Source organism: Lepisma saccharinum, chromosome 1 (genome assembly GCF_977018435.1).
Source record: "Lepisma saccharinum chromosome 1, izLepSacc3.1, whole genome shotgun sequence".
Taxonomy (NCBI): Eukaryota; Metazoa; Arthropoda; class Insecta; order Zygentoma; family Lepismatidae; genus Lepisma; species Lepisma saccharinum.
In genome coordinates, this window is record NC_139229.1 from 128895954 (window position 1) to 128921508 (window position 25555).

At 36.5% G+C, this 25555-nt stretch overlaps 2 protein-coding genes across 3 annotated transcripts in view; one reads left to right on the forward strand and one right to left on the reverse strand.

The window, feature by feature from the left end:
- The window catches only part of LOC146001210 (XK-related protein 6-like), a 38556-nt gene extending 16003 nt beyond the window's left edge, over window positions 1-22553 (reverse strand). Inside the window, exons 1-3 of the mRNA XM_083138507.1 lie at window positions 22162-22553; window positions 21139-21219; window positions 12468-12685 (exon numbers count right to left, since the gene is read on the reverse strand). Coding sequence (XP_082994633.1) covers window positions 12468-12685; window positions 21139-21219; window positions 22162-22520 — 658 coding nt within the window. The 5' untranslated portion in view covers window positions 22521-22553. The remainder of the gene's footprint in view (window positions 1-12467; window positions 12686-21138; window positions 21220-22161) is intronic.
- Sytalpha (Synaptotagmin alpha) overlaps window positions 1-25555 on the forward strand; it is a 320680-nt gene that overhangs the window by 212292 nt on the left and 82833 nt on the right. The window lies entirely within an intron of this gene.

Sequence of the window (25555 nt, forward strand, 5' to 3'; positions counted from 1 at the left end):
AAATCAACAAAGAAACATTCCAAATATACAAAGGTAAAACAAAAAGGTGCTTCCTGAATATTTCTGGTTTGATTTTATTTGACTAATCTCTGCAGAATTTAGTTTTTCCCTTTTAATGCTATTTATTTCCATCTTCCTGTCTTTCCTTCTTTCTCTCCTTCTCCCCCTTTCCTATATTTTTCTCATTCTTCCTCTATGTCTCCATGTATTTTTTACTCTTATTTTCTCTATATCTTTCTTTCTCTTTATTTGACCTCCTTTAGCTATTTGGTCATACTACTGGCCAGAGCACGATGGATGAAGGTAATATGTAAACATGTGCAATCTACAAAGAGGATTTGAAGGGATGGTTTTTTATCCTCAGGTCTACCGGAGTGAGAGTTTCGCCCACACGCAAGTTGCAAAAACTTGCAAATTAGAATTTATATGAGGTCGAGACAGTGGCAGGTGCTCTCGGAATGGAGGCTGAAATTTCCCCCAGAAGACCGAATATGCAAAGCAGGGGAGGTGTTGGAACCGAAAACACCTTTCAACATGTCCAGGAAGGGAATTCCCTTGGAATTCCACGGTTTAACACCAGGAACCAACTTGGAGCGCTCAGTTTTTAGTTTCAGTTCAAGGAATGGAGGTGGTCCAGTCGGTATGGCGTCTGACTGCAACGCGGGAGATCCGGGTTCGATTTCACGGGTGGATGGTCGTATGTCTTCTCCACCAAGAAGACAGTGGGATTTGTTGTTTCTAGTCCAGTGAAAGATGATCAATTTGTACGCGTTGAAATGATAAAAGAGTTCACTGTTCTTGTTTCGAGAGAGGAGTGCTGGGGAATTGGTCTCCTAACTCACACAGCACGTCCTTGAACTGGGCTACAATAATATCAGGGAGCGTGCCTAGCAAAAAATCTCACGTTCAGTTCTGACAGGTTCATTTCACAGCATGTAGAGAATATCAAGACGAACAACTTTTTCTTAGTAATGTTTTGCCGTTATGACCTCGTTTCGACGCTCGGGTCTTTGAAACATGGACATTTTCCATCTTGCATGTATGCAGGCAGGCACTCTCGGTTATATTTCCTGTCGGAAAACAGCATTTTGTTTAGTACGCTACGTACAGACTGTGTTACCAATAAAAGCAAGGGCTGAAGCGTAAACAACTGTGGAGAAACTTACGATTTTATCTCTTTAATGCAAAGACACAAAGTAAACATGCAACATGTGTACGAATGCTAATATATGTATGGGCCTTCCCTATGGCGCAGTGGTAGCGTAGTCGCCTTGCAATCAAGGTGTCCTGGCTTCGATATCCGGTGGAGGCACATAGTGGTTCGGATCCCACTTTAAACTGTAGGCCTAGTCCCAATTAGCCTTACTGTGCAGAAAGTGGACTTAAAACACCAACTCAAACAATCAAACAAACAAAGCTAATATATGTATGGTTTTAAGAAGAGTTAAACCGAGCAACTTCAGCTTGCTGGAGTCTGTTGACATGACACTGTTTCCATAGGATACTGTCGCTCTCAAAATATTATACGACACAAAAATATAAATTCCACTGGCAACCTTGATTTTGTACCCCATTGCTGCATATACACAGGATAGAACGTGCAGTTTTCGAGATCTCGTAGCTCTGAAACGAGGCCTTAGCAAGCAAGTTTGTCTTGATGTCCTGTACGTGTTGTGAAAATATTTCGATGTTTAACAGCGATTTTGTGTGTGTGTGTGTGTGTGTGTGTGTGTGTGTGTGTGTGTGTTTGTGTGTGTGTGTGTGTGTGTGTGTGTGTGTGTGTGCAAATTTATTATTTCAGTACTGTTTTTTACTATTCTTCACCAAATTTCTCTTCGATTGATTGATTTGATTTAATTTACTTGGCATTTCTGCTACTTTTGGCTAATTGCGAACATGAGGGTGAGTCATGATGTGATGAAATTGATGCAGGGACACTCGCAAAGAACAACCCTGCCCATGCCTGGATTCGAACCCGGGACCCCTGGTGTCGTAGCGCACTGTGATAACCACTCTGCCACGGGGGCTGGCGAAATTTCTCTTCGATCCAAGATGCCAAAGAAATATTTAAATGTGAACTGAATCTGTGCGGGTGAAGGTTCCTGTAGTAATATTGCTTATGATTCCGAAAGCTCAGGCCGATCAATAAATCCTTATCGGCAGCCGTAAATAAAACTAGAAATGCAATTTAGAGCAAGTAGTTGTATTTGCTATAATACCAGGACCGGAAAGTATGAACCCCCCTCAAGCAGATTTGGCTACACTTAAAACAAGCTCAACATGCCCATATGAGCTTTTTGCTCAAGTGTGGAACCTTGTATAATCCAAGATTTTTGTAAAAAATGCCCCTCGGAAAGTATGAACCCCCTCAGATTGATTTGCCTATACTTATAAAAGGCACTTCTGTGAGATTGTTGTCCATAAATTTGTTAAAAATATGCCCCTCTTGATATTTTTTTTGGCCACACTTAAAACTAGGCCACCCACACCCATACACACCCACCTATACACACCTACACCCACCCACACCCACCCACATATATTTACTTCCGGTTTACTTCCGGTCCACTTCCGGTCCACTTCCGGTTTGCCTACTTCCGGTCCACTTGTTGCCAAGTTGTGGCCTATTTCTGGTCTTATTGTTTCAGATATTTTCAATGCGGTCCGTGCTTAGGCTATATAAAGAGATTTTGCATTGCATATCAGCCAGTATTGTGAGAGCTGTTGAAGAGAAAGGGTGTGTTGTTCCAGTGCTGCTCATATTTTTTAAACACAAAAATATTGCAGATTTGTATAAATTGAATTACAAATTTATTTGATTTAATATACAGAATTTTTGACAACCTGTCATAGGTTTATTAAGCATAGAGTTTTGATTTGAACCCCAAGAAATTGTATATAAATACCAAAGCCAAAAATATTAATACACATACACACATACACACACTAAATATACAAAACACACTGCTGAACCCAACTGATATTTATTATGAAGTATAGAATTTTGATTTGAACCCCAGGAAATATATATAATAAACAACAACAAAAATGCCAAGTCAAAAATATTGCAATCAATGCAATAAAAATATATCCAGCCCCAATTGGGTTAAGCACCAAAAGAATTGTAGTCCAGATAAAAGCAGAATAGTCACAAAAATATGCCCCAAATGCCATAGAGAATATAGCATGAAATACTTCACATATGAACATATAGATACTTCTTCTGCACAGTCATCAATATTTCCAAACAAAATTGATTGGAAATATTTGTGTGATTGCCCTGTATAACTTAGATTGCAAGGCCAAATTTTGTAATTTTGTAGACCAGGAGCTGGATCCTATGCTCCAGAAACAGGCTCTCCACAAATTATGTGAACATCATGGAGCACACAATATATTTTACAATTTTGAGAATCTCAATTTAAATTCAGGAACAAGAGATTTGGATTTGATGTATCTGGAAATATTTTTGCATCTTGAATCAACCTGCAAACAATATTACATGTTAGGCTGGGCTATTTCAACAGCAGTAAATATTTACCAAATGTTTCAATGTTAAAAAACAATCAGAATAATATCTTCCAGGAAATATAGATACCTGAACATGCAAACATATTTTGAAAGAAGAAACATTGCAAGATATATAAAATCAGACCACCTGTTGGATTGTTTTAGGGAAAAATTTGAAAATCTATCAGAGTATGATTTTTTTAAAGTGCAAAATGAAACAGAGGCAAGATGGGTACTTGACAGTGATGTTGGGTTTGGGTATGTGAGCATAGAATTGGGTTCTGAATATGATGATTTTGAATCCAATACATACTGGCATAGAATTGATGCATACCTGTTGCATTGTTATTGGGGAAAATATGTTGCTTTTTTTACAAAAAGTACTTCAAGTTTAGAAAAATTTAGGTTTTACAAATTTTTCCATGATCATAGAATTTATACAAACAGCAGGTGGCCTGTTGATGACATAACATGGGACACAACAATTTCCATACTTGATGAGGCAGGAAAATTGGATGTAAATTCTGGTTTATATTTTAATGAGTTGATTATGTACCTGCTTAAAAACAATATCAATTCTGGCTTATTCAATACAAGATGGACTTAAATAATTAGAGTTTTTACACAAAATATTTTTTTTGCTAACAATTTCAAGTTCCTTGAGTGGGAATATGTTGTTTTTAAGATCAGCATTGATTCTGTAGTACAGTATTGCTGTGGAACATGTCAAGTCCTTGGATTCTGTCACACCTATTCTAATACAATTAATATCACAAGTACCATTACAAGGCACGCACTGCATAAAATCATAATTCCAAGCGATGGAATGGAGTAATTATTTTTCCACGATTCCATATCATACAAAAAAATTATACTGCAATTGGAGCTTCAGCAGTTCGGGACTGTGCAATATATTGTCTACAAATGTAGGAAAAATAATATTGTACGGGTTGCAAACAAAACTCCCAAAGCTTATGTATTTCAGGTTTCTTAAATTTGAAACAGAATCCAAACTGTCTGGAAGTTCATAAAAGTGAAGCCATTCTACAAGCGGGTCTATCTCAGCTTTTGCATGATATATTTGAGCAAGAGGTGATGTGTTTATAATATTTGTTGGTATAGAGGTTTGTTCTGAGTACAATTATATCTTATTAATTATGAACAGCTCTGCTGCATGTTGTGATGATGAATATCTAGTCCCTAAACCTAACAGAGCTGTGCAGTGATGTTGTTATTGGGAACAGGATTCAAATCCTACACAGATTTATGGATAGGAGTGAAGAATTAATTTTTGCCATGAAATTATATCTAGATACTCAATATCCCTGTGCAATAATGCTGTTATTGGGAACAGGATTCAAATCCTACACAGATACAGATTCTTGCTGAGCTTAATAGGTGATTGTCATGGAAGATACTCAATATTTCTGCTGTTATTAGGTACAAAATTCAATTACACAGACACAGATATAAATAATAATGCATACAGAACTGTGGTTTCTATAAATCTATACTCAATATCCCTATACCTGACAGCTGTGCGGTGATGCTGTTATTGGGAACAAGATTCAAATCCCACACAGAAACAGATTTTTGCTGGGCTTAGAACTATTATGGATAGGTGATTGCCATGAAATAATATCCCTATACCTGACAGAGCTGTGCAGTGATGCTGTTATTGGGAACAATTTTAACAGAGCTGTGTTTTCCATAAATCTATACTCAATATCCCTATACCTGACAGAGCTGTGCAGTGATGCTGTTATTGGAACAGGATTCAAATATACAGATCCTTGCTAAACTTAGAACTATGCCATGAACAAAACTGTGCGGTGATATAATTATTGGGAACAAGCTTCAAATCCCCGCACAAATACAGATTCTTGCTGAGCTTAGAGTGAAGATACCAGTGATATAATTATTGGGAACAGGATTCAAATTTTGGAACTATTATGGATAGGTGATTACCATGAAGATACTCAATATTTTTGTTATTAGGTACAAGATTCAATTATACAGATACAAAAATATTCATTACCAGAGCTGTGCGGTGATGTTGTTATTGGGAACAGGATTCAAATCCTACACAGATACAGAGCCTTGGAATTATTATGGATAGGTGATTGCCATGAAGATAGATACTCAATATCCCTATACATGACAGAGCTGTGCAATAATGTTATTATTGGGAATTGGAACTTAGGTACAAGATTCAATTACACAGATACAGACACGGAAATAATATCTAGATAATATTTTTTAACAGAGCTGTAGTTTCCATAAATTTATACTCAATATCCTATACCGTGCAGTGATGCTGTTATTGGGAACAAGCTTCAAATCTCACACAGATATAGAGCTTTGGAATTATTATAGATAAGTGATTGCCATGAAGATAGATATTCAATATCCTATTAGACACAAACACAGTATCAATAAATTTATAATATCTTTATATTTAATAGAACTGTGCTGTGATGCTGTTATTGGGAACAGGATCCAAATCATAGATAGGTGATTGCCATGAGGATAGATATTAGACACAGACACAGAAATAATATTTATCATTAAATTTATAATATCCCTATACCTGACAAAACTATGCAGTGATGCTATTATTGGGAACAAGCTTCAAATCATGGATAGGTGATTGTCATGAGGATATATATTAGACACAGACACAGAAATAATATTTTCCATAAATCTATACTCAATATTCTTATACCTGACAGAGTTGTGCGGTGATGTTGTTATTGGGAACAGGATTCAAATCATGGATAGGTGATTGTCATGAAGATAGATATTAGATACAGACACAGAAATAATATCTTCCATCAATCTATACTCAATATCCTTATACCTGACAGAACTGTGTGGTTAATATTATTAGGAACAAGTTTTAAATCTTACACAGATATAGAGCGGAATTATTATGGATAGGTGATTGCCATGAGGATAGATACTCAATATCTCTGCTGTTATTGGACACAAACACAGAGAATGAAATAATATTTAATAACATAAATCTATACTCAATATCCCTATACCTAACAGAGCTGTGTAGTGATGCTGTTATTGGGAACAGGATTCAAATCATGGATAGGTGATTGCCATGAGGATAGATATTAGATATAGATATAGAAATAATATTTATCCATAAATCTATACTCAATATCCCTATATTTAATAGAGCTGTGTAGTGATGCTGTTATTGGGAACAGGATTCAAATCATGGATAGGTGATTGCCCTATACCTAACAAAGCTGTGCGGTGATATAATTATTGGGAACAGGATTCAAATCTTACACAGATACAGAGCGGAATTATTATGGATAGGTGATTGTCATGAAGATAGATATTAGACACAAATACAAACAGATACAGAGCCTTGCTGAGCTTGGAATTATTATAGATAGGTAATTGTCATAAAGAACACAGAGAATGAAATAATATCTAGTAAATCAATTTTTGTAAATCTATACTCAATATCCTTTTGACAGAGCTGTGCGGTCATAATGTTATTGGGAACAGGATTCAAATCATGGATAAGTGATTGCCATGAAGAGGTAAATAATATTTATCCATAAATCTATACTCAATATCCCTATACCTGACAGAGCTGTGCGGTGAAGCTGTTATTGAGAGGATTCAAATCCTACACAAATACAAATCCTTGCTGAGCTTAGAATTATTATAGATAGGTGTGTTATTGAGAACAGCATTCAAATCCTACACAGATACAAATCCTTGCTGTGCTTAGAATTCTTATGGAAAAGTGATTGTCATGAAGATAGATATTAGATACAAATTTTATAAATCTATACTCAATATCCCTATACCTGACAGAGCTGTGTGGTGATGCTGTTATTGGGAAGAAGCTTTAATACTGAGCTTGGAATTATTATAGATAGGTGATTGCCATGTAGATAGATATTAGACACAAATTTTATAAATCTATACTCAATAACCCTATACCTGACAGAGCTGTGTGGTGATGCTGTTATTGGGAAGAAGCTTTAATACTGAGCTTGGAATTATTATAGAAAGGCATGAAGATAGATATTAGATACAGACACAGAAAATAAAATAATATTTAGTATTAATTCTATACTTAATATCCCTATCTCTAACAATTACAAATCCCACACAGATACAGAGCCTTGCTGAGCTTGGAATTATTATGGACAGGTGATTACTATGGAAATAACATCTAATAGAGCCTTGCTGATATTTCTACAGCATGGAATTGTTATGAACCCCTAACAGAGCTGTGTTGTGTAGGTACATATCTCACACATAGATATAGAGCCTTGTTGATATTGTTATTGTCATAATCCCTATCTCTAACAGAGCTGTGTTGTGTAGGTTGCTTTGAAAATATTATTTACCCTTGCTGATATGTTATGGATAAGATGTGAATAATACATACCCTAATAATCTGATTCTGATATTTTCCACTATTGTTCCTTTATAAACGTTTCAACATACGTTCCAGTTTTGTAGCTTGTTCCCAATAACAGCATCACCGCACAGCTGTCAGGTATAGGGATATTGAGTATAGATTTATAGAAACCACAGTTCTGTATGCATTATTATTTATATCTGTGTCTGTGTAATTGAATTTTGTACCTAATAACAGCAGAAATATTGAGTATCTTCCATGACAATCACCTATTAAGCTCAGCAAGAATCTGTATCTGTGTAGGATTTGAATCCTGTTCCCAATAACAGCATTATTGCACAGGGATATTGAGTATCTAGATATAATTCCATGGCAAAAATTAATTCTTCACTCCTATCCATAAATCTGTGTAGGATTTGAATCCTGTTCCCAATAACAACATCACTGCACAGCTCTGTTAGGTTTAGGGACTAGATATTCATCATCACAACATGCAGCAGAGCTGTTCATAATTAATAAGATATAATTGTACTCAGAACAAACCTCTATACCAACAAATATTATAAACACATCACCTCTTGCTCAAATATATCATGCAAAAGCTGAGATAGACCCGCTTGTAGAATGGCTTCACTTTTATGAACTTCCAGACAGTTTGGATTCTGTTTCAAATTTAAGAAACCTGAAATACATAAGCTTTGGGAGTTTTGTTTGCAACCCGTACAATATTATTTTTCCTACATTTGTAGACAATATATTGCACAGTCCCGAACTGCTGAAGCTCCAATTGCAGTATAATTTTTTTGTATGATATGGAATCGTGGAAAAATAATTACTCCATTCCATCGCTTGGAATTATGATTTTATGCAGTGCGTGCCTTGTAATGGTACTTGTGATATTAATTGTATTAGAATAGGTGTGACAGAATCCAAGGACTTGACATGTTCCACAGCAATACTGTACTACAGAATCAATGCTGATCTTAAAAACAACATATTCCCACTCAAGGAACTTGAAATTGTTAGCAAAAAAAATATTTTGTGTAAAAACTCTAATTATTTAAGTCCATCTTGTATTGAATAAGCCAGAATTGATATTGTTTTTAAGCAGGTACATAATCAACTCATTAAAATATAAACCAGAATTTACATCCAATTTTCCTGCCTCATCAAGTATGGAAATTGTTGTGTCCCATGTTATGTCATCAACAGGCCACCTGCTGTTTGTATAAATTCTATGATCATGGAAAAATTTGTAAAACCTAAATTTTTCTAAACTTGAAGTACTTTTTGTAAAAAAAGCAACATATTTTCCCCAATAACAATGCAACAGGTATGCATCAATTCTATGCCAGTATGTATTGGATTCAAAATCATCATATTCAGAACCCAATTCTATGCTCACATACCCAAACCCAACATCACTGTCAAGTACCCATCTTGCCTCTGTTTCATTTTGCACTTTAAAAAAATCATACTCTGATAGATTTTCAAATTTTTCCCTAAAACAATCCAACAGGTGGTCTGATTTTATATATCTTGCAATGTTTCTTCTTTCAAAATATGTTTGCATGTTCAGGTATCTATATTTCCTGGAAGATATTATTCTGATTGTTTTTTAACATTGAAACATTTGGTAAATATTTACTGCTGTTGAAATAGCCCAGCCTAACATGTAATATTGTTTGCAGGTTGATTCAAGATGCAAAAATATTTCCAGATACATCAAATCCAAATCTCTTGTTCCTGAATTTAAATTGAGATTCTCAAAATTGTAAAATATATTGTGTGCTCCATGATGTTCACATAATTTGTGGAGAGCCTGTTTCTGGAGCATAGGATCCAGCTCCTGGTCTACAAAATTACAAAATTTGGCCTTGCAATCTAAGTTATACAGGGCAATCACACAAATATTTCCAATCAATTTTGTTTGGAAATATTGATGACTGTGCAGAAGAAGTATCTATATGTTCATATGTGAAGTATTTCATGCTATATTCTCTATGGCATTTGGGGCATATTTTTGTGACTATTCTGCTTTTATCTGGACTACAATTCTTTTGGTGCTTAACCCAATTGGGGCTGGATATATTTTTATTGCATTGATTGCAATATTTTTGACTTGGCATTTTTGTTGTTGTTTATTATATATATTTCCTGGGGTTCAAATCAAAATTCTATACTTCATAATAAATATCAGTTGGGTTCAGCAGTGTGTTTTGTATATTTAGTGTGTGTATGTGTGTATGTGTATTAATATTTTTGTTGTTGTTTATTATATACAATTTCTTGGGGTTCAAATCAAAACTCTATGCTGGATAAAAAATATCAGCTGGGTTCAGCACTGTGCTTTGTGTGTGTGTGTATGTGTGTATGTGTGTATACACTTAATATTTTTGGCTTTGGTATTTATATACAATTTCTTGGGGTTCAAATCAAAACTCTATGCTGGATAAAAAATATCAGCTGGGTTCAGCACTGTGCTTTGTGTGTGTGTGTATGTGTGCATGTGTATGTGTGTGTGTGTATGTGTATGTATGTGTGTGTGTATGTGTGTATGTGTGTATACACTTAATATTTTTGGCTTTGGTATTTATATACAATTTCTTGGGGTTCAAATCAAAACTCTATGCTGGATAAAAAATATCAGCTGGGTTCAGCACTGTGCTTTGTGTGTGTGTGTATGTGTGTATGTGTGTATACACTTAATATTTTTGGCTTTGGTATTTATATACAATTTCTTGGGGTTCAAATCAAAACTCTATGCTGGATAAAAAATATCAGCTGGGTTCAGCACTGTGCTTTGTGTGTGTGTATGTGTGTATGTGTGTATACACTTAATATTTTTGGCTTTGGTATTTATATACAATTTCTTGGGGTTCAAATCAAAACTCTATGCTGGATAAAAAATATCAGCTGGGTTCAGCACTGTGCTTTGTGTGTGTGTGTATGTGTGTATGTGTATGTGTGTGTGTGTGTGTGTATGTGTATGTGTGTGTGTGTATGTGTGTATGTGTGTTGATATTTTTGGCATTGGTATTTATATACAATTTCTTGGGGTTCAAATCAAAACTCTATGCTGGATAAAAAAAGCAGAAATAGGCCACAACTTGGCCACAAGTGGACCGGAAGTAGGCAAACCGGAAGTGGACCGGAAGTAGGCAAACCGGAAGTGGACAGGAAGTGGACCGGAAGTGGACCGGAAGTGAACCGGAAGTAAACCGGAAGTAAATATATGTGGGTGGGTGTGGGTGGGTGTAGGTGTGTATAGGTGGGTGTGTATGGGTGTGGGTGGCCTAGTTTTAAGTGTGGCCAAAAAAAATATCAAGAGGGGCATATTTTTAACAAATTTATGGACAACAATCTCACAGAAGTGCCTTTTATAAGTATAGGCAAATCAATCTGAGGGGGTTCATACTTTCCGAGGGGCATTTTTTACAAAAATCTTGGATTAGACAAGGTTCCACACTTGAGCAAAAAGCTCATATGGGCATGTTGAGCTTGTTTTAAGTGTAGCCAAATCTGCTTGAGGGGGGTTCATACTTTCCGGGCCTGGTATTATAGCAAATACAACTACTAGAGCAATAACAACTTTTTCTAAAGCGTTCAGTTTGAAAAGGTCTAATTAAACTAATCATCACCAGAGAATTATTATCAAAGAAAACACGAAGTTGGTGTCGGTTGTCGTGGGTTACGGTAGCCGTAGAGATCAAACACAAAACTCCGAGTAATAGCTACTTATTGAGATTCTCTCTCTTCTATCAAACAGTTGTAGAGCTTCCATAGAGACCTTTCATTGCCAAGCGTTCTGGATGAGACTTTTTTTTTAGCTTAGCAGAACTATTTCTGTCTAGTTGTTCACTTCCCGAAGTGAATATTGCGGTATATTTCTTTACAATATTAGTGCTGTTCTTTTTAATTCAATACGTATTTTCCAATCTTAGCCCATTTTCTCTTTTTCAGTATTAAACTTTCCAGTATTCTTTCTTTCAATATTTATTTTCAATCTAATCCAGATTTTCTTTTTTTCAATATTTATTTTCCAATTTTCTCTCCTTGAATGCTCATTTTCCAACTGTACTGTTATTTTTCTCTTTCAGAAATTATTTTTTTTAATTTTAGTGGTTTCCTTTTATCAGTGATTATATTTTTAAATTTTTACACCTTTCCCTTCGTCTAATAATTTTCTAATTTTAGCGTCACTTGCCACATTTCAGTATTACTTCACCGATTCTGGCATCACATATTTCCCCATTTTTACGCTATTTTCTTTCTTTCAGAACATATTTTCCAATTTTGCAATATTTTCTATCTTTAAGTGTTTATTTTTCAGTTTTTGCATTTGTTAATTACCAATTTCCTTCTTCCATCATTTACATTTCCATTTTAGTAATTATTTTCCAATTTAACGCTACTCCGTTTTATGGAAAATCTATATTTTCCAACTTTAGTTCCCATTTTACCAATTTAAATACCCACCTTTCTCATTTTATTGCTTGTTTTAGAAATAACCTTACAAATAAACAAAGAAGAAAGACATATCAAGTGAACTTACTGATATTCGATTTTATCTGAGAATCCTGGTTTCCCTGATTATATATAGTAAGCTGTAGGATTAGTTCTGGCACGCAGAGTACAGCAGCTTCGCACAGTCCCAGGTATCGAATTTCAGACAAAATGGCGCTCACCTTGAAGAATGAGCTGTGTTGGTTGTCGCTTTGGTTCTTCTCATACTTTCTACACTGCATGCCGTGCCATATGCCTTCAGCCGATCTGAAAGTTGAAACAGATTGTTTGAATACCATGAGAGCTGTTTATCGTGCAATATATATTGCACACAAAAAATCTGAAGAATTAATTTAGGATCAAACTTGAGTTAATTGAGCTTTTAGTCATAATTATGTGTATGTCCGCTGGACCAAATCCCACAATACTCCTCTATTTTGCGCGTGTATTTGTAATTTCTGTTATTTTGCATTGGTTCCCACCTTTTCAGGTTAATTGTGACGATGAGATTGAATGATGAATAGATGGAGTAGTTGAACGGATACGAACCCAGGGTCACTGACCTCCGTGGCAAAGCGGTCAGCACACCGTGCTAAGACGCCCGGGTTCGAATCCCGGTCTGGACGTGGGTGGTATTCATGGGTGTCCCTTCATCTGTTCTTGTCGTTTCTGGACCTACAGTTTAAATTGGGACCAAAACCACTTCGTGCCTCCACAGGATAGCAAACCCTTGATCCCTCGAAATACAAGTTGATTAATTAAGCGTGGCCCGTTTCACAAGTAATTCGCTAACTCAGGCGTGCCATACAAGCAGGAAAATCGATACTTTCTATTTTTTCACCTCGAATACGTTAATTGTATGTTTTCTTAGTATTGGGTCTCACTTCTGATAATTTGGATAATCGCGACGACAAGGATGAAGGGACTCTCGCGACAATTGATTAATTTGGTATATCTTATTTCGCTTTTCTGTCCACTATTGACGACGGGAGACAAAGAATACCCATGCCTACTTGGATTCGAACCCGGGACCCCTGGCGTCGTAGCGCGCTGTGCTACACCACGGAGGCTGGCGGACGATCTCGAGAAAAACGCCCAGCCGGGACTCGAATAGAAACTTTCTGTTCCGAGACCATAAGTAGACCGCGTAACACGCCAGAGCTTGCTAATGTTGCTTTTCTTTGGGTGACGTGTGGTCACCGCATCGAGTCCCTTAGCCGCTCTTTTGTGGCTTCCAAGACCGGAGTACGTTCTTTGAAGAATCTTTCCAATTGTCTTCACGTTTTTTAATATTCAGTTAAGCGAGAGCTCTCTCTCTATCTCCCACTCACCCCTTGCACATACATCATGCCTTCAAGGCATATGGATGGTTGTGGAGGTGATGTGATCAGCACCACACTTAGGCGGCCTTTCCTCCCAGAATTGTACCAGGTACCCATTTCTTAGAGGATGGGCCGATGAACCACAGAGGGACGTTGCTGGAAAAATTCCCAGCTCAAAATCACCCTTTCCAGAATTCGAACCCAGGATCCCTGTGTGGTAGTCACGCTCTGCGGACTGGAACACCGCGGCTCTACACCTACGCGCCTGCGATGAAAGAGCGTACTTTTTCATCATGACTTTTGTTCCTATACGTTTCAACTGGTGCATTTAGTCAAGTCGCCGATAATAGCCAAACACCAAACAAAAGAAAATCATCGGCCGTTCACATTCCGCTCACGCCATGCATGAATTATCTCCGTTTCCAATGCCCAAAGGACATTGTTGGTGGTCTTTGCGTGTTCTTCCATTACAGGCAGAAACACTAGAGCCCGCATGCATTGCAGCTGAGAGATAGTAACCGACGGTAACAGCTTGGTCAAACTGGGCACTCTCTGTTGACGGTGACACGTATCATCTATGACCCAGCAAGTCTGGCATCGGCTGATAACTCCATTCGCGCAAATAGTTTATATTTTCGAAGTGAGTGAGGGGAGATTGTGGGAATCTGAAGTGTCTCTCAGTGTTTTTGAGGTTGTCTCTTCGATCCCGATTTCGTGGGAAAAAAAACTTCAGATAAGCCGGCCCCCGTTTTGGGGAGTGGTTAGCACATCGCGCTATAACGCCAGGGGTCCCGAGTTCGAATCCCGGCATGGGGATGGATGTTTGTGAGTGTCCATTCATCAATTTCATCATATCATCTCCATCTTCGCAAATTAGCCAAAAGTGGCACAAAAAGCTAAGTAAAATATATCAAATCAATAAAAAGAAAAAACGACAGAATACGCGAAAAGATTATAAAATGTTGAATTGAATACAAAAAAAGAAAAGAAAAATAGTGACCTGATTTTCCTTACGGAAAATCTGGACACACCATTCCTGTATTGACAATGTATCATTCCAGAAAACCACTAATAATATTTTACTTTGCCGTCACTGCAATGCTACTTTTAGGGTGCACATCAGCAAAAACTTTAAAAAGGCCCTTAGGGAACTTTTAGATCAAAGTCGCAAGCGACAAATGACACGCGGATTTCACATCGAGGTGACAAACCATACGGTCCCATCCAGTTTATAAGGGGATTTTCAGACCGAAGTAACACTCAAAACGAGGTTTCACACCGAAGTAACGAGCAACAAGCGACACGGGCCTAGTTTGTAGAAAGTATTTACTACGCATGCGCTACCAACAGACCGGGACGACACGATGCATGCTATTGAGAAAGAGCCCCAGTCCGAACGACACGTAAAACTTTTCATATCACTCCTGTCCGAAAATTTCTGTTTATTTTTGAAGACTCGTTTACAAGTTTCGCGTGTCGCTTTGGTCTGAAAAATCCCAAAAGAAGCGTTCACTGACAGACCAAGGCGACACGATGTCCGAGAGACACGCAGGCGACAAGCACTTCGGTACGAAAAGTTGCATTTGTTCATGAATTTTCGTTTTTAAGTGGCACCTGACGCTTGTCGGTTCGGTCTGAAAGCTGCCTTAAGCCTGTCGTTGTCAACCACCAATATCTCAGAAACTTCAAGAGCTGCCAAGACAAGATTTGGTGGTGGACTAAGTAGGCTTACTTATCAATAGTGACTTGTCTGAATCTCTGAAACTACCATATGTGAAGATCTATGCACAATTGAAGACATAGCAAGTGCCAGTTTAACGCTACACAAATTATTTTGATTGGGCCGTTCGTCTCTAATAAGCTAAACAATTAAAAGACAACAGTGTTTTAAAGCTGCAATATCTCCAAAACTATGAAAGCTACAAAAATGATATTTGGCAGGTTGAAAAAACTGAGATTTGCGATTTTCATCTTCAAGATCGACCAGCACATTTACAACTGTTCTAGTTAACAATCGAAATACATTGATATCTCTTCATTTCTCGGAATCCACTGCACATACAAAGATGGAATTTCATGAACAGAAAGAAATTCGAGATGGTAGTATAGTGGGATACATAATATCTCGATCAGACTCTCTGTCTGTTAATGGGAGCAAAAAATTGACAATCGACTTTACAGCGAACTATCCGTAACTTTCAAGCCGAAATATGTTTTTATAGTATGTCCTAGGAGTTTGTGGAGCAATACCGTGCATAACGGAAGGGTAGAAAACGAGTGAACTGAGCGAAGCAGTGCGCTCTGCTGCAAACGGCAGCTGGTAGCTGCAGTTGCGTTTCTTCCTCCAAGCAATCCCTTCTGGTATCAGCGTTCATTGGTGTATCCCTCTAGAGTCACTACTTGCGCAGAGATACTTGTTTTCATTCGCTTGCCCCGGAGATTCCCAAGAGAGTGTGTAGGACGGGCTGTATGTAAAATGCCAATAATACAATAATTTAAACAAAGAGTAGGAAACTACGAATGATAGAAAGATAAAATTCGATGAAATGAAATCGTATTAGCAGTTCCAAAGACCTTGCAGTACAAGAAGCCAGGGGATGTTACAATGTTGTGATCAGTACTCATGGAGCATATAGCGTTTACGTTGCAAATACAGCTACAATTTGTTAATTTCTTCATTATACTGGACGCCATTTTAACTGGCGACTGGACACTATCCGCCTAACCTACTTATATGCTTATTTTCCGCGTGAAAAGTTACTTCCCGGGATCAGGTTTTGTGTGTTTAGCATCCCATTCTTCTCACGTAGTGCATTTGAATGGAGCTTCAGTTAAGTGTCAGTGTCCCGTGAACCCATACAAGGCATAGCATCAAGTTTGCAGAACTTAAAGAACTCTCCACTACTAAGTACCTTTACCCGAGATCAAGAACAAATTGTATTATTATGAACGTAAACAAGTTTTATGTGTGACTAAGCCTTTGCAAATATCCTGTTAATCCTCTGCTGGCAAAATTTCAAAATAATGTTAAAAGCATTGAAGCTGATTGTGTTTAAATCACTGAAAATATCAATCACTATCATTCAGGGACGGCGCCAGAAATTTTCGACCGGGTGGGCAGAAGCTCCTTATTGATAGATTAGGGTGGGCAGTATAAATGCAAGACCATGTATGTGTACGTATGTATCCATCCCCCTCTCTCTTACACTCCCGATTTTCCTCTTACTTCTTTTCCCTTTCCTTGTTTTCCTCTTTAATCTTTTCTAATCTATTCTCGCATCTTGTTCCATTTCCTTTCGTTTTGTCTCTGATGGACACAAGGAAGTGTTTACACATGCGCAGCCATACCTCAGCCATACATTCTAATGTATGCATGTTAATACAGTGAAATAAATGTGAATTAGGTTTAAGCTTGTGTTGCAAATACAAGGCACATACTTGATTTTATGTATTCGGCGACAGTGATAGATTGATTGATTTGCTTTATTTTACTTCGCTTTTTGTGCCACTTTTGGCTATTTTGCGAAGATGGGGATGAGTGATGATAAGATGAAACTGATGAATGGACACTCACAAACATGCATGTCTAGGACGGAATTCGAACCCAGGACCCCTGGCGTCGTAGCGCGATGTGCTATAGAAAGTGCGATGGTAGACAATCGTGAAGTTCATGATATGTTCCTGAGCATAGTATTTTCATCGTATGAGTTTTTGACTGAAAGAGTTTTGTTACTCCTTGGGGGTCACTTTTCTTAGCTTACAAGGTTTGTACAACTGAGAAATCTATCTGAATGTTTGTAGTAGCGGCGATTGAGTGCCAACATTTGAGGGGCAAGGACGATATACTTTTTCTTGGTAGAAAAGGCTTAGCATAAAAAGGCCATAGTGCAGGGGCAAAAAGTGGCAAAATTTGGCGAGGGGAACCGCATCCCCCACTTCCCACTCCTCCTAATCGCCGCCACTGAATGTTTGGATTAAAATGAACGTCTTATTAGGAATGATTTAAAACACACACGGAAATCAAATTCTTTGTTCATTGTCCATGAAGTATTCCTAGGCTAACGAAAGGCTATTTTGACAGAATATCACTCACAAACAAGTAAGATCGAAAAATCTGTTCAGAATTGAAGAGATTATTAGCTAAGTTGTTATTCATTTTCTGAACTGTCATGTTACTAATGCGGGAGAAGCAATACACGTATGGTTGGTTACATGAACATATTTTTTGAGGTAACAAAATGATTTAGGACACAAGGAATTCATCGAAGTTGATCACCGTGCCATTAATAATTCATCTATTTTTCATAATGACTTGGGTTGCATGGCGTGACCATTTCGAACACACTAGAATGTCAACCTCTATCCTGTGCAGCACACCCTGGAAACTTGATTTTTCAGGCAACGAGTCCCTGGTGCTTGGAACCACTGTCAAAGTAATAATTTATGGGGGTTTGTATTTTGAGTGTCAACTTGTGTTTGTTTTCGCCCCTTCTTAACTTTAATCTAATCACCATTGAACCTTATCGTCGTCATTATCAAAATTAGCAGAAAAATGACTTAACCTTTAAACAGCCAATGGGTCATATATGACTCATGGTGCGCATTACAACATTCACGTGCTTTTAGGACCTTCATACTTGTATGTGAGGTTGTAAACGCTGACAGATGTTGAGACAAGACATTGAAATGTCATGTGAAAGAAAACCCAACCCCTCCTCCTTTCTCTAATATGCAAATTAGCTATTTTTAGCCAAAATGCAAATTGTACATATTGCTTCATATTTCAGAAAAGGTCTACTCTTTAAAAACAATGCAAATGTTTGCGCCCTTTTTCCAAAATAACGGGAGAAGAGGGTGCGAACGCCAGATTTTTTTTTCATTGAAATTTTGGGACTTGGCCCCTCCCAACCCCGTTTTTCTCACTTGGGCTTTCTGAATTGTACACGGTCGCATGCTCTGATGTTTTTTCTTTCAAACAAAAGTTATCCGAAGTAGATTGCTCAAATAGTATCCGAGATATAACGTTTTTCTGAAATAAGTGTAAAAATTTAAAAATCGCGTGCAAAGGCCGCGGCGAGAGAGGGGTTACTTTCGAAAACCGGCTCGGCTGTTTAAAGGTTAAATATAACAAATCAACCACAACTTACATTTCCAAAAATGGAGTTGCATTAGTTCATACCTCTTAGAAAGTTGAGATGGTAGTTTCAATTGCACAGCGTTTCATTAGTGGATCAAATCAAGGCAGCTAATTCCGTGAACAATGATGTTGTTTTACCAAAGACTCAAATATTTTCCTCAGGCAATCACCCTCCTAAAATGGACGCACCTTCTGTGGTGATAAAATGCCACGTTTGGTGCGAGTTCTTTCTGTATATTTTTCCCCAAAGGCATAACGCTGTCGCATTATAATGAAGACGTCCTGTGTTCGACTCCCCCTCCTCTGGTGGAAGCACAATGCACACTGGTTCCACGTTAAACTGTAGGTTTAGTCCCGATTAGCCTATCTGAGCATAAAAGTGGATTTAAAAACAAACTAATAAAATCGTCTTCTGGATACTTCGTGACATAAGATTTTTTCTTTACTTCAGGTGCATGTACAGATTCTAATGACATTTTCGGCTGATTCATGTGGCAAAATTTATGTATGGAACGAGAATTTCTAAATAGGATAAGCCACTCATTAGCAATTGAATAATTCTGTAGCTTTTTCCATACATTACTGGTTTATTAAAATTTATTCACTGCAGTATTGTGATTATTGTGATTCCTTCTTATTAGTAAAATGAATATAAAGTTGATATTTCGCATACCATATTGATATTTGAAGATAAGAAGTATATAAAAATTGTAATGAAATAAAAAAGGGACACTTCTGGAATTTTAATGCAGAGCTAATTAAAACTATATTATACTCTCTAGGTTTATGGCTTCAGCAACAGAAGCCTTCCATCTGTCCCTATTCGGGGCAAGATCAATCCAATCTTTTCGATCCTTGCCGATTTCTTTTAGGTCCATCTCAACGTTATCCCTCCATCCTCGTCTTGGCCTTCCTACTGGTCTCTTACCATCAGGTTTCCCAACAAGAATCCTGTAAACTATTTTTTTCCTCTGCCATTCGTGTCACATGGCCTACCCATCTAAGTCTTCTTGATTAAATTATTCTAATAATAATTAAAAAGTCAAAATAATGTATTGTGTTGCCGGTGGAAGTAACGCTAAGATGATGATTTTATTTGTTTATTTAGAGATTATTTTAACCATACCCAGGCTGGTATTTATATACGCATGTGGAGGCCTAGAGCTGCAGTCCTCAAGTTCGACCTAAATTCTGATCTAATCTTGATCATACCCTGCATAATTTTGAGCCTCCTAAGCCTACTAACTGCTTTTAATCATGGAAGTATTCATTTGATCACAGTTTTTGTTTCAATAGCTCTAGTATTTACTTTCACTTTCTAATGACAAAATTGGCTTTTTATGGGTTGATAATATGTGAATATTTCTAGCATAGATAATATTCACAACTAAAATATACATGTTATGAACACCAGAATACACTTATTTATCGAATTATTCATATATCTCCAAGTATATGTACTTATTGAATTTGACTGGGTGGGCAATCGGGTGGGCACAGGAAATTTTGGGTGGGCGCTTGCCCACCCGTGCCCACCCCTGGCGCCGTCCCTGCTATCATTAATTGCTATGTAACTTACAAACTAACGAATTTATTTCGTTAGGGTACGTCTGTCGTAAATTTAAGAGAACAAATTAGGCATGTGTACCAATCAATTTGATAGATTGATAGTTTTTTAAATTGTTTATTGAGCTGGAAATTGTCGAAGTTCGTAAACAAGGCAGTATGAAATAGAAAAGCGAGATGGAAAACAAACTTTTTGAAACTGAAAACTCAATTCCATCAGTTCATTAAATCGATATCGTTCCGCGAGTACGTTTACTATCGAACATTTATTATGTTTACATTATCAATATTACGTAATTAAATCTATTAAAGCAGTGGTACGTGTGATCGTTCTGTCCCTGACCCCAATGTTGGCTATTGATTTTTCGAACTGGTGGTCTGAAAATTGGTCGTTTGAAAGATGGAATGTATGTAAAGAGGATATGAAACCATTAAATGTCGTGCGAAATGAAAAACTGTACAGCAGTACAAATGGAACAAGAATTATCGGACAAAAGGAAATTGAAATTAATCGCGTGCACTTGATACGACACATTTTGAAGGAAATACTCGTATCTTGTTCTACTGAAACGACTCGGTTCATTCATCATATTTTCTTTATTGTATTGACAATATTGACAAGATATGAAATATTTTATGTTTTATGATGAACATGTTAACTTCTGTTGTAGAAAAATATTAGCTATGAACATTACCTAAACAGAAACTCGAATCCTGTGATGGACAGCAGAATTTTGACACCTCGCAAGAGAGAAGTAACACCTGACTGGAATGACCTGCAACGAATATATTAATAATTATTTTCAGCGATTGGCAGCCAGATACTAATTAAGTACCTTTAAATTAACGGGCAACTTAGTTCCTTTGTGAATATGTGATTAATGGATAACGTTTAAAAATGAATCTGAGACAAGCAGTTCCTTCAAATTAGCAAATAGGCAAAATAATGTTCAGTATCTGTTCCGAATGTTTAATGATTTTTTTTCCAAGTTTTATAGGGGTATTAGGAAGTACTTTAAAGTACTGGAAACTATTGTGGAAGTAAGTTCGAAGCTTGGAGAAACTAATTATCACAGCTAAAAGCTTCAATAAGTATTATTTACCAGGGAAATAATGGTTTGAAAAGTAGCTTACGAGAGCATCCATGTTTTAAAGCGAGCAGTTCTTGGTTTATGGTTGTCTTGGAAACGGATCTGTGATGGATATTCATGAGGGGCTCGAAGAAAGTTTCGTGTGAGATCAGATGTTACGTGATCAGGTGAAAGCATTTAGGAACGTTATTTTAATGTTAAAAGCCCTAAACCTAACCCACACAACCTAACAACAAAAGCATTTCGGAACGTAATACCCCTTCCCACCCCATGCACGTAAAAGTAGGTGGCAGTAGCAGTCCTCATCCAGGATGACAGTAAACGAACGGATGCTCGCGGGAGTACAGGGAAGGGGAAAATCCTCTTGCAGAAAGCACGCACCAAGTAATCACCAAGACACTGCAGTACGTGTTAACATACATAAATAGAAATCGAACCATGTAAAATATGTAACAGACATGATTCATTTGGAATTAAACAATCAGAACTTGGGCCAATTGATCAGTCAAAAAAGGACTTGAAAAACAATGATTAGTTTTAAGATTTTGTAAAAGTACCACGTGAATGCACTGGTTAGCCATAAGGTTTAAGAAAAACATTGCGCGACGGATAAGCGAAACAACTTACCATTTAATGTTGAGTATACACTTTACTAGTATAGTAAGTGCGACAAGAGAGCCTGTCAAAATCCCACTAGTTTCATCACCATCAATGCAATATTTCACAGACAGGCAGATATTCATCCCAACATTCAGAATAGTAACGAAAGCAGAACATATCAAGAATATGGTGTCAAACACTGTGTATGTATGAAGGCGTTCTTTCACTGGCACACTTGCAGGTCGACTACGTTCTCTTCTTGGACGTAAAGGGTATTTCCCCACTGCATACTGCACTGTGACGTTCTTATTGCAAGGCAGTGTGATCTGTTCCTTTGAAGTACTCTCAGACTGAGGTGTAGAAACCTGTTTGTCACCGTTACTCATGTTGACGTGCACTTTCTTAGCTTGTATATTGTTTTACAAAGATGGAGTAATTTTTTGGTCAACTCAATAATTTTTTATTTGACTTACTTCTTTACATGTGGCTGTTTACGCCCAGCATACATTTTAATTACATAAAATACATTTTAACATAAATTTTACGCACAAAGTTCCAAAACGCTCTTAAAATTATTTTTATAACTGAATTCGATCATTCATTAACAAAAATAAATTACATTTTATATCAGCTTGTCTCAAAAAGCAAGTATGATACTATATGCAATTCTAATATCTCGTGCATAGAACATTGAAGTCAAATTAATGGGAAAAGGAACCTTAATTTTTGATAATGTTTTGTATAGTCTTTCGTTTCTCTGATCGGATTGGATATTCCAAAATAATATGCTGAACATAACCCATTAAATTACCACAGTCACAATTTAGAGATTTTAAAATGTGTATTTTAAATAAATGATGATATGTTCTCGCATAACCGCTTCTGGATCTATTTATTAAAGCAATTGCATTCCTTGATCCTTTACAATTATAAAACCAAGGTTTTTTTTTGCTAGTGTGATCAACTCTTTCACCAACACTTTCTAGTGAATTATTACACTATGGTTTTTATTCTTCAAAAATTTTATTCTTAACCCTCGGCAAAAGATCTGTGTAGTACAATGGTAACTGGATTCTTTCTTTCATCTGAGCAGCTTCATTTGCATATTTGTCTGCTTGATCATTTCCATAAATATTCACATGTGATTTTATCCACACATAATGTACTGTTCTTCCATTGCTATTTAAACTATTAGTTGCACGAATACAATTTATTATATATGGTGATATTTTAAATATGTTTTTATAATTAGATTGTATTGCATGTAAAACACTTTGCGAATCAACTAGTATTAAGAACTTCTGTTCAGGAACTGTACCAATATAAATCAAAGCTTGATACACAGCATATATTTAAGCTGTAAATGTGGATGGCTTCGCTGGTAACCTGAACATTTTTTTATATATTTTTTTGAGTATCATAAAGAGCTGCTCCTACTCCACTTACAGTTTTAACCCATCTACATATATGTGATAAAACTCTTCCCAAGATTATCTATACTCAGCTGAATAATCATAATTCGGAATGTATATATTTTGAATTGGTTGTGTGGGAAATTCTAACGAGAACACTGGCAATGATCTTTCTATGAGTACTTGACTACATTCATGGTGATATTTACTAAATAATTGTACCCAAAGCGGAGCTGATTTATCATTAGTTATTCCTGTATCATGTAGCTCTAAAAGATTTAATAAGCCATCATTGAAAGGATGCCATGGTGAATATTGAATCCTAAATAACATTTTTACTGCGATTAACTTTATCCTGACAGAAACCGAACATTCCACTGACTCCATATATACCACTACATTAGGAGTAATGTTCATTAATCCTAAACATCTGTTTAGAGTTTTTCGTTGGTGGACTTCTAGTGGAGAAAGTTCTGTTACTGGAAGATTACTAAGACTATATAATACTGCGCGATAATAATTTTTATAAAACATACGCATGCTGGTCGGATGAGCCATTACCTTCTCCATCTGAAAGCCTAATGGCTTGCTCCGGTCACATGACTAAGCGTCATCAACTGGAGGCGAGATAGCCGCCATGTTTGATTTGCTTCTTCGGTATCAATGTTGAACCTTTTTAGTGAATATGGGATTGTAATGCAAATTTAAGAACTGTAATTGAGTTTACATGACGTGTAAATATGCGTAAATGTGCAAGAGGTCTGGTGTATAAGTGTTGTGTACTCAATTGCAGAGGCAATTATGATGAAAAAGGTAAGAGTAACGTTCACATTTCTTCAAGATGTTGTTGAAAATTAGAAATGTTTAGGGCAATTCCATGCCATTCGGTCCCTACGAAAAGATACAAGTTAAGTAACAGAGGTTTTATACTCATAAATAAATAAGAGTAATAGTTCATGATGTAAACATTTCATTTGTCCGGAATAGGCATGCAATATACTCTTAAATGTGTTCATGTTTTATCTCTTGTCAACAATTATTTAAAATTTACCCTGAATTACAAACGTTGGTTGACGTTAAGATGCGTTGTTGCTTATGATTGCAAAGTAATTACAAGATTTAGTCAACGTTTAAAATATACGTTCGTGTCTACAAGCAGTTTGTTAGTGTAACTTTTATGCAAGCATTCGATAACATATTCATATTATTTGCAAATTTTCAGTTTCGAAATATGCTTAATGAAAGAAAGCTATACGACAGGGCAAAGTTGATACATGTGTACATTTACATTCTTATTTTAGCTCGCTTTATGCTTTCTTAGGCTAATCGGAGGCTAATGGAAGATATGTTGTGGATTCAAATACGAGTGTGCGATGTGTAACAAGAACTTCGATGAAATATTCGTGTGTAAAATTATCTAAGAATATATTACTTATGTTTCAAACACAAATGTTTTCACACAGAAAGCATTTTGTTACCTAGCTATTTTAATATGAACTATACAAATGTATTAAATTGTATGAAACTGTTTCATATGAACTGCTTTTTATTTTTTGCCTTTGTGAAGCTTCGATGTTCGTAACTTTGATTATTAAATCAGTGATAATGTTTATTGTTTCATAATTTTTTAACATTCTTCACGATTTTATTAACAGAGTAAAGACAGTGTGAAGAAATATTCCAAATGTTTATTTCCCAAGTGAACGCTAAGATCGAAATATTAATCTGCGCTTTCTTTTCAATGAAAAAGTTGGAAACTCTAGTTATTGTCACAGATCTTACTAACTACAATGAAAAGATTCAATTTGTTTATTATCTTTCGTTCAATAAGTCAATAGGGTCGAAATTACAATGTGACAAATGATTTACGTTTAGTCTTTATACACAGAAATGTAATATTGCCCTTGTACCAATAACTTTCGCTTTTGCTGCAAGGATATAGAAATTAAGTTTTTGTATTGAGATTGTATAGGTACACAGAATATCTGCATTATCTGGTTGATTAATTT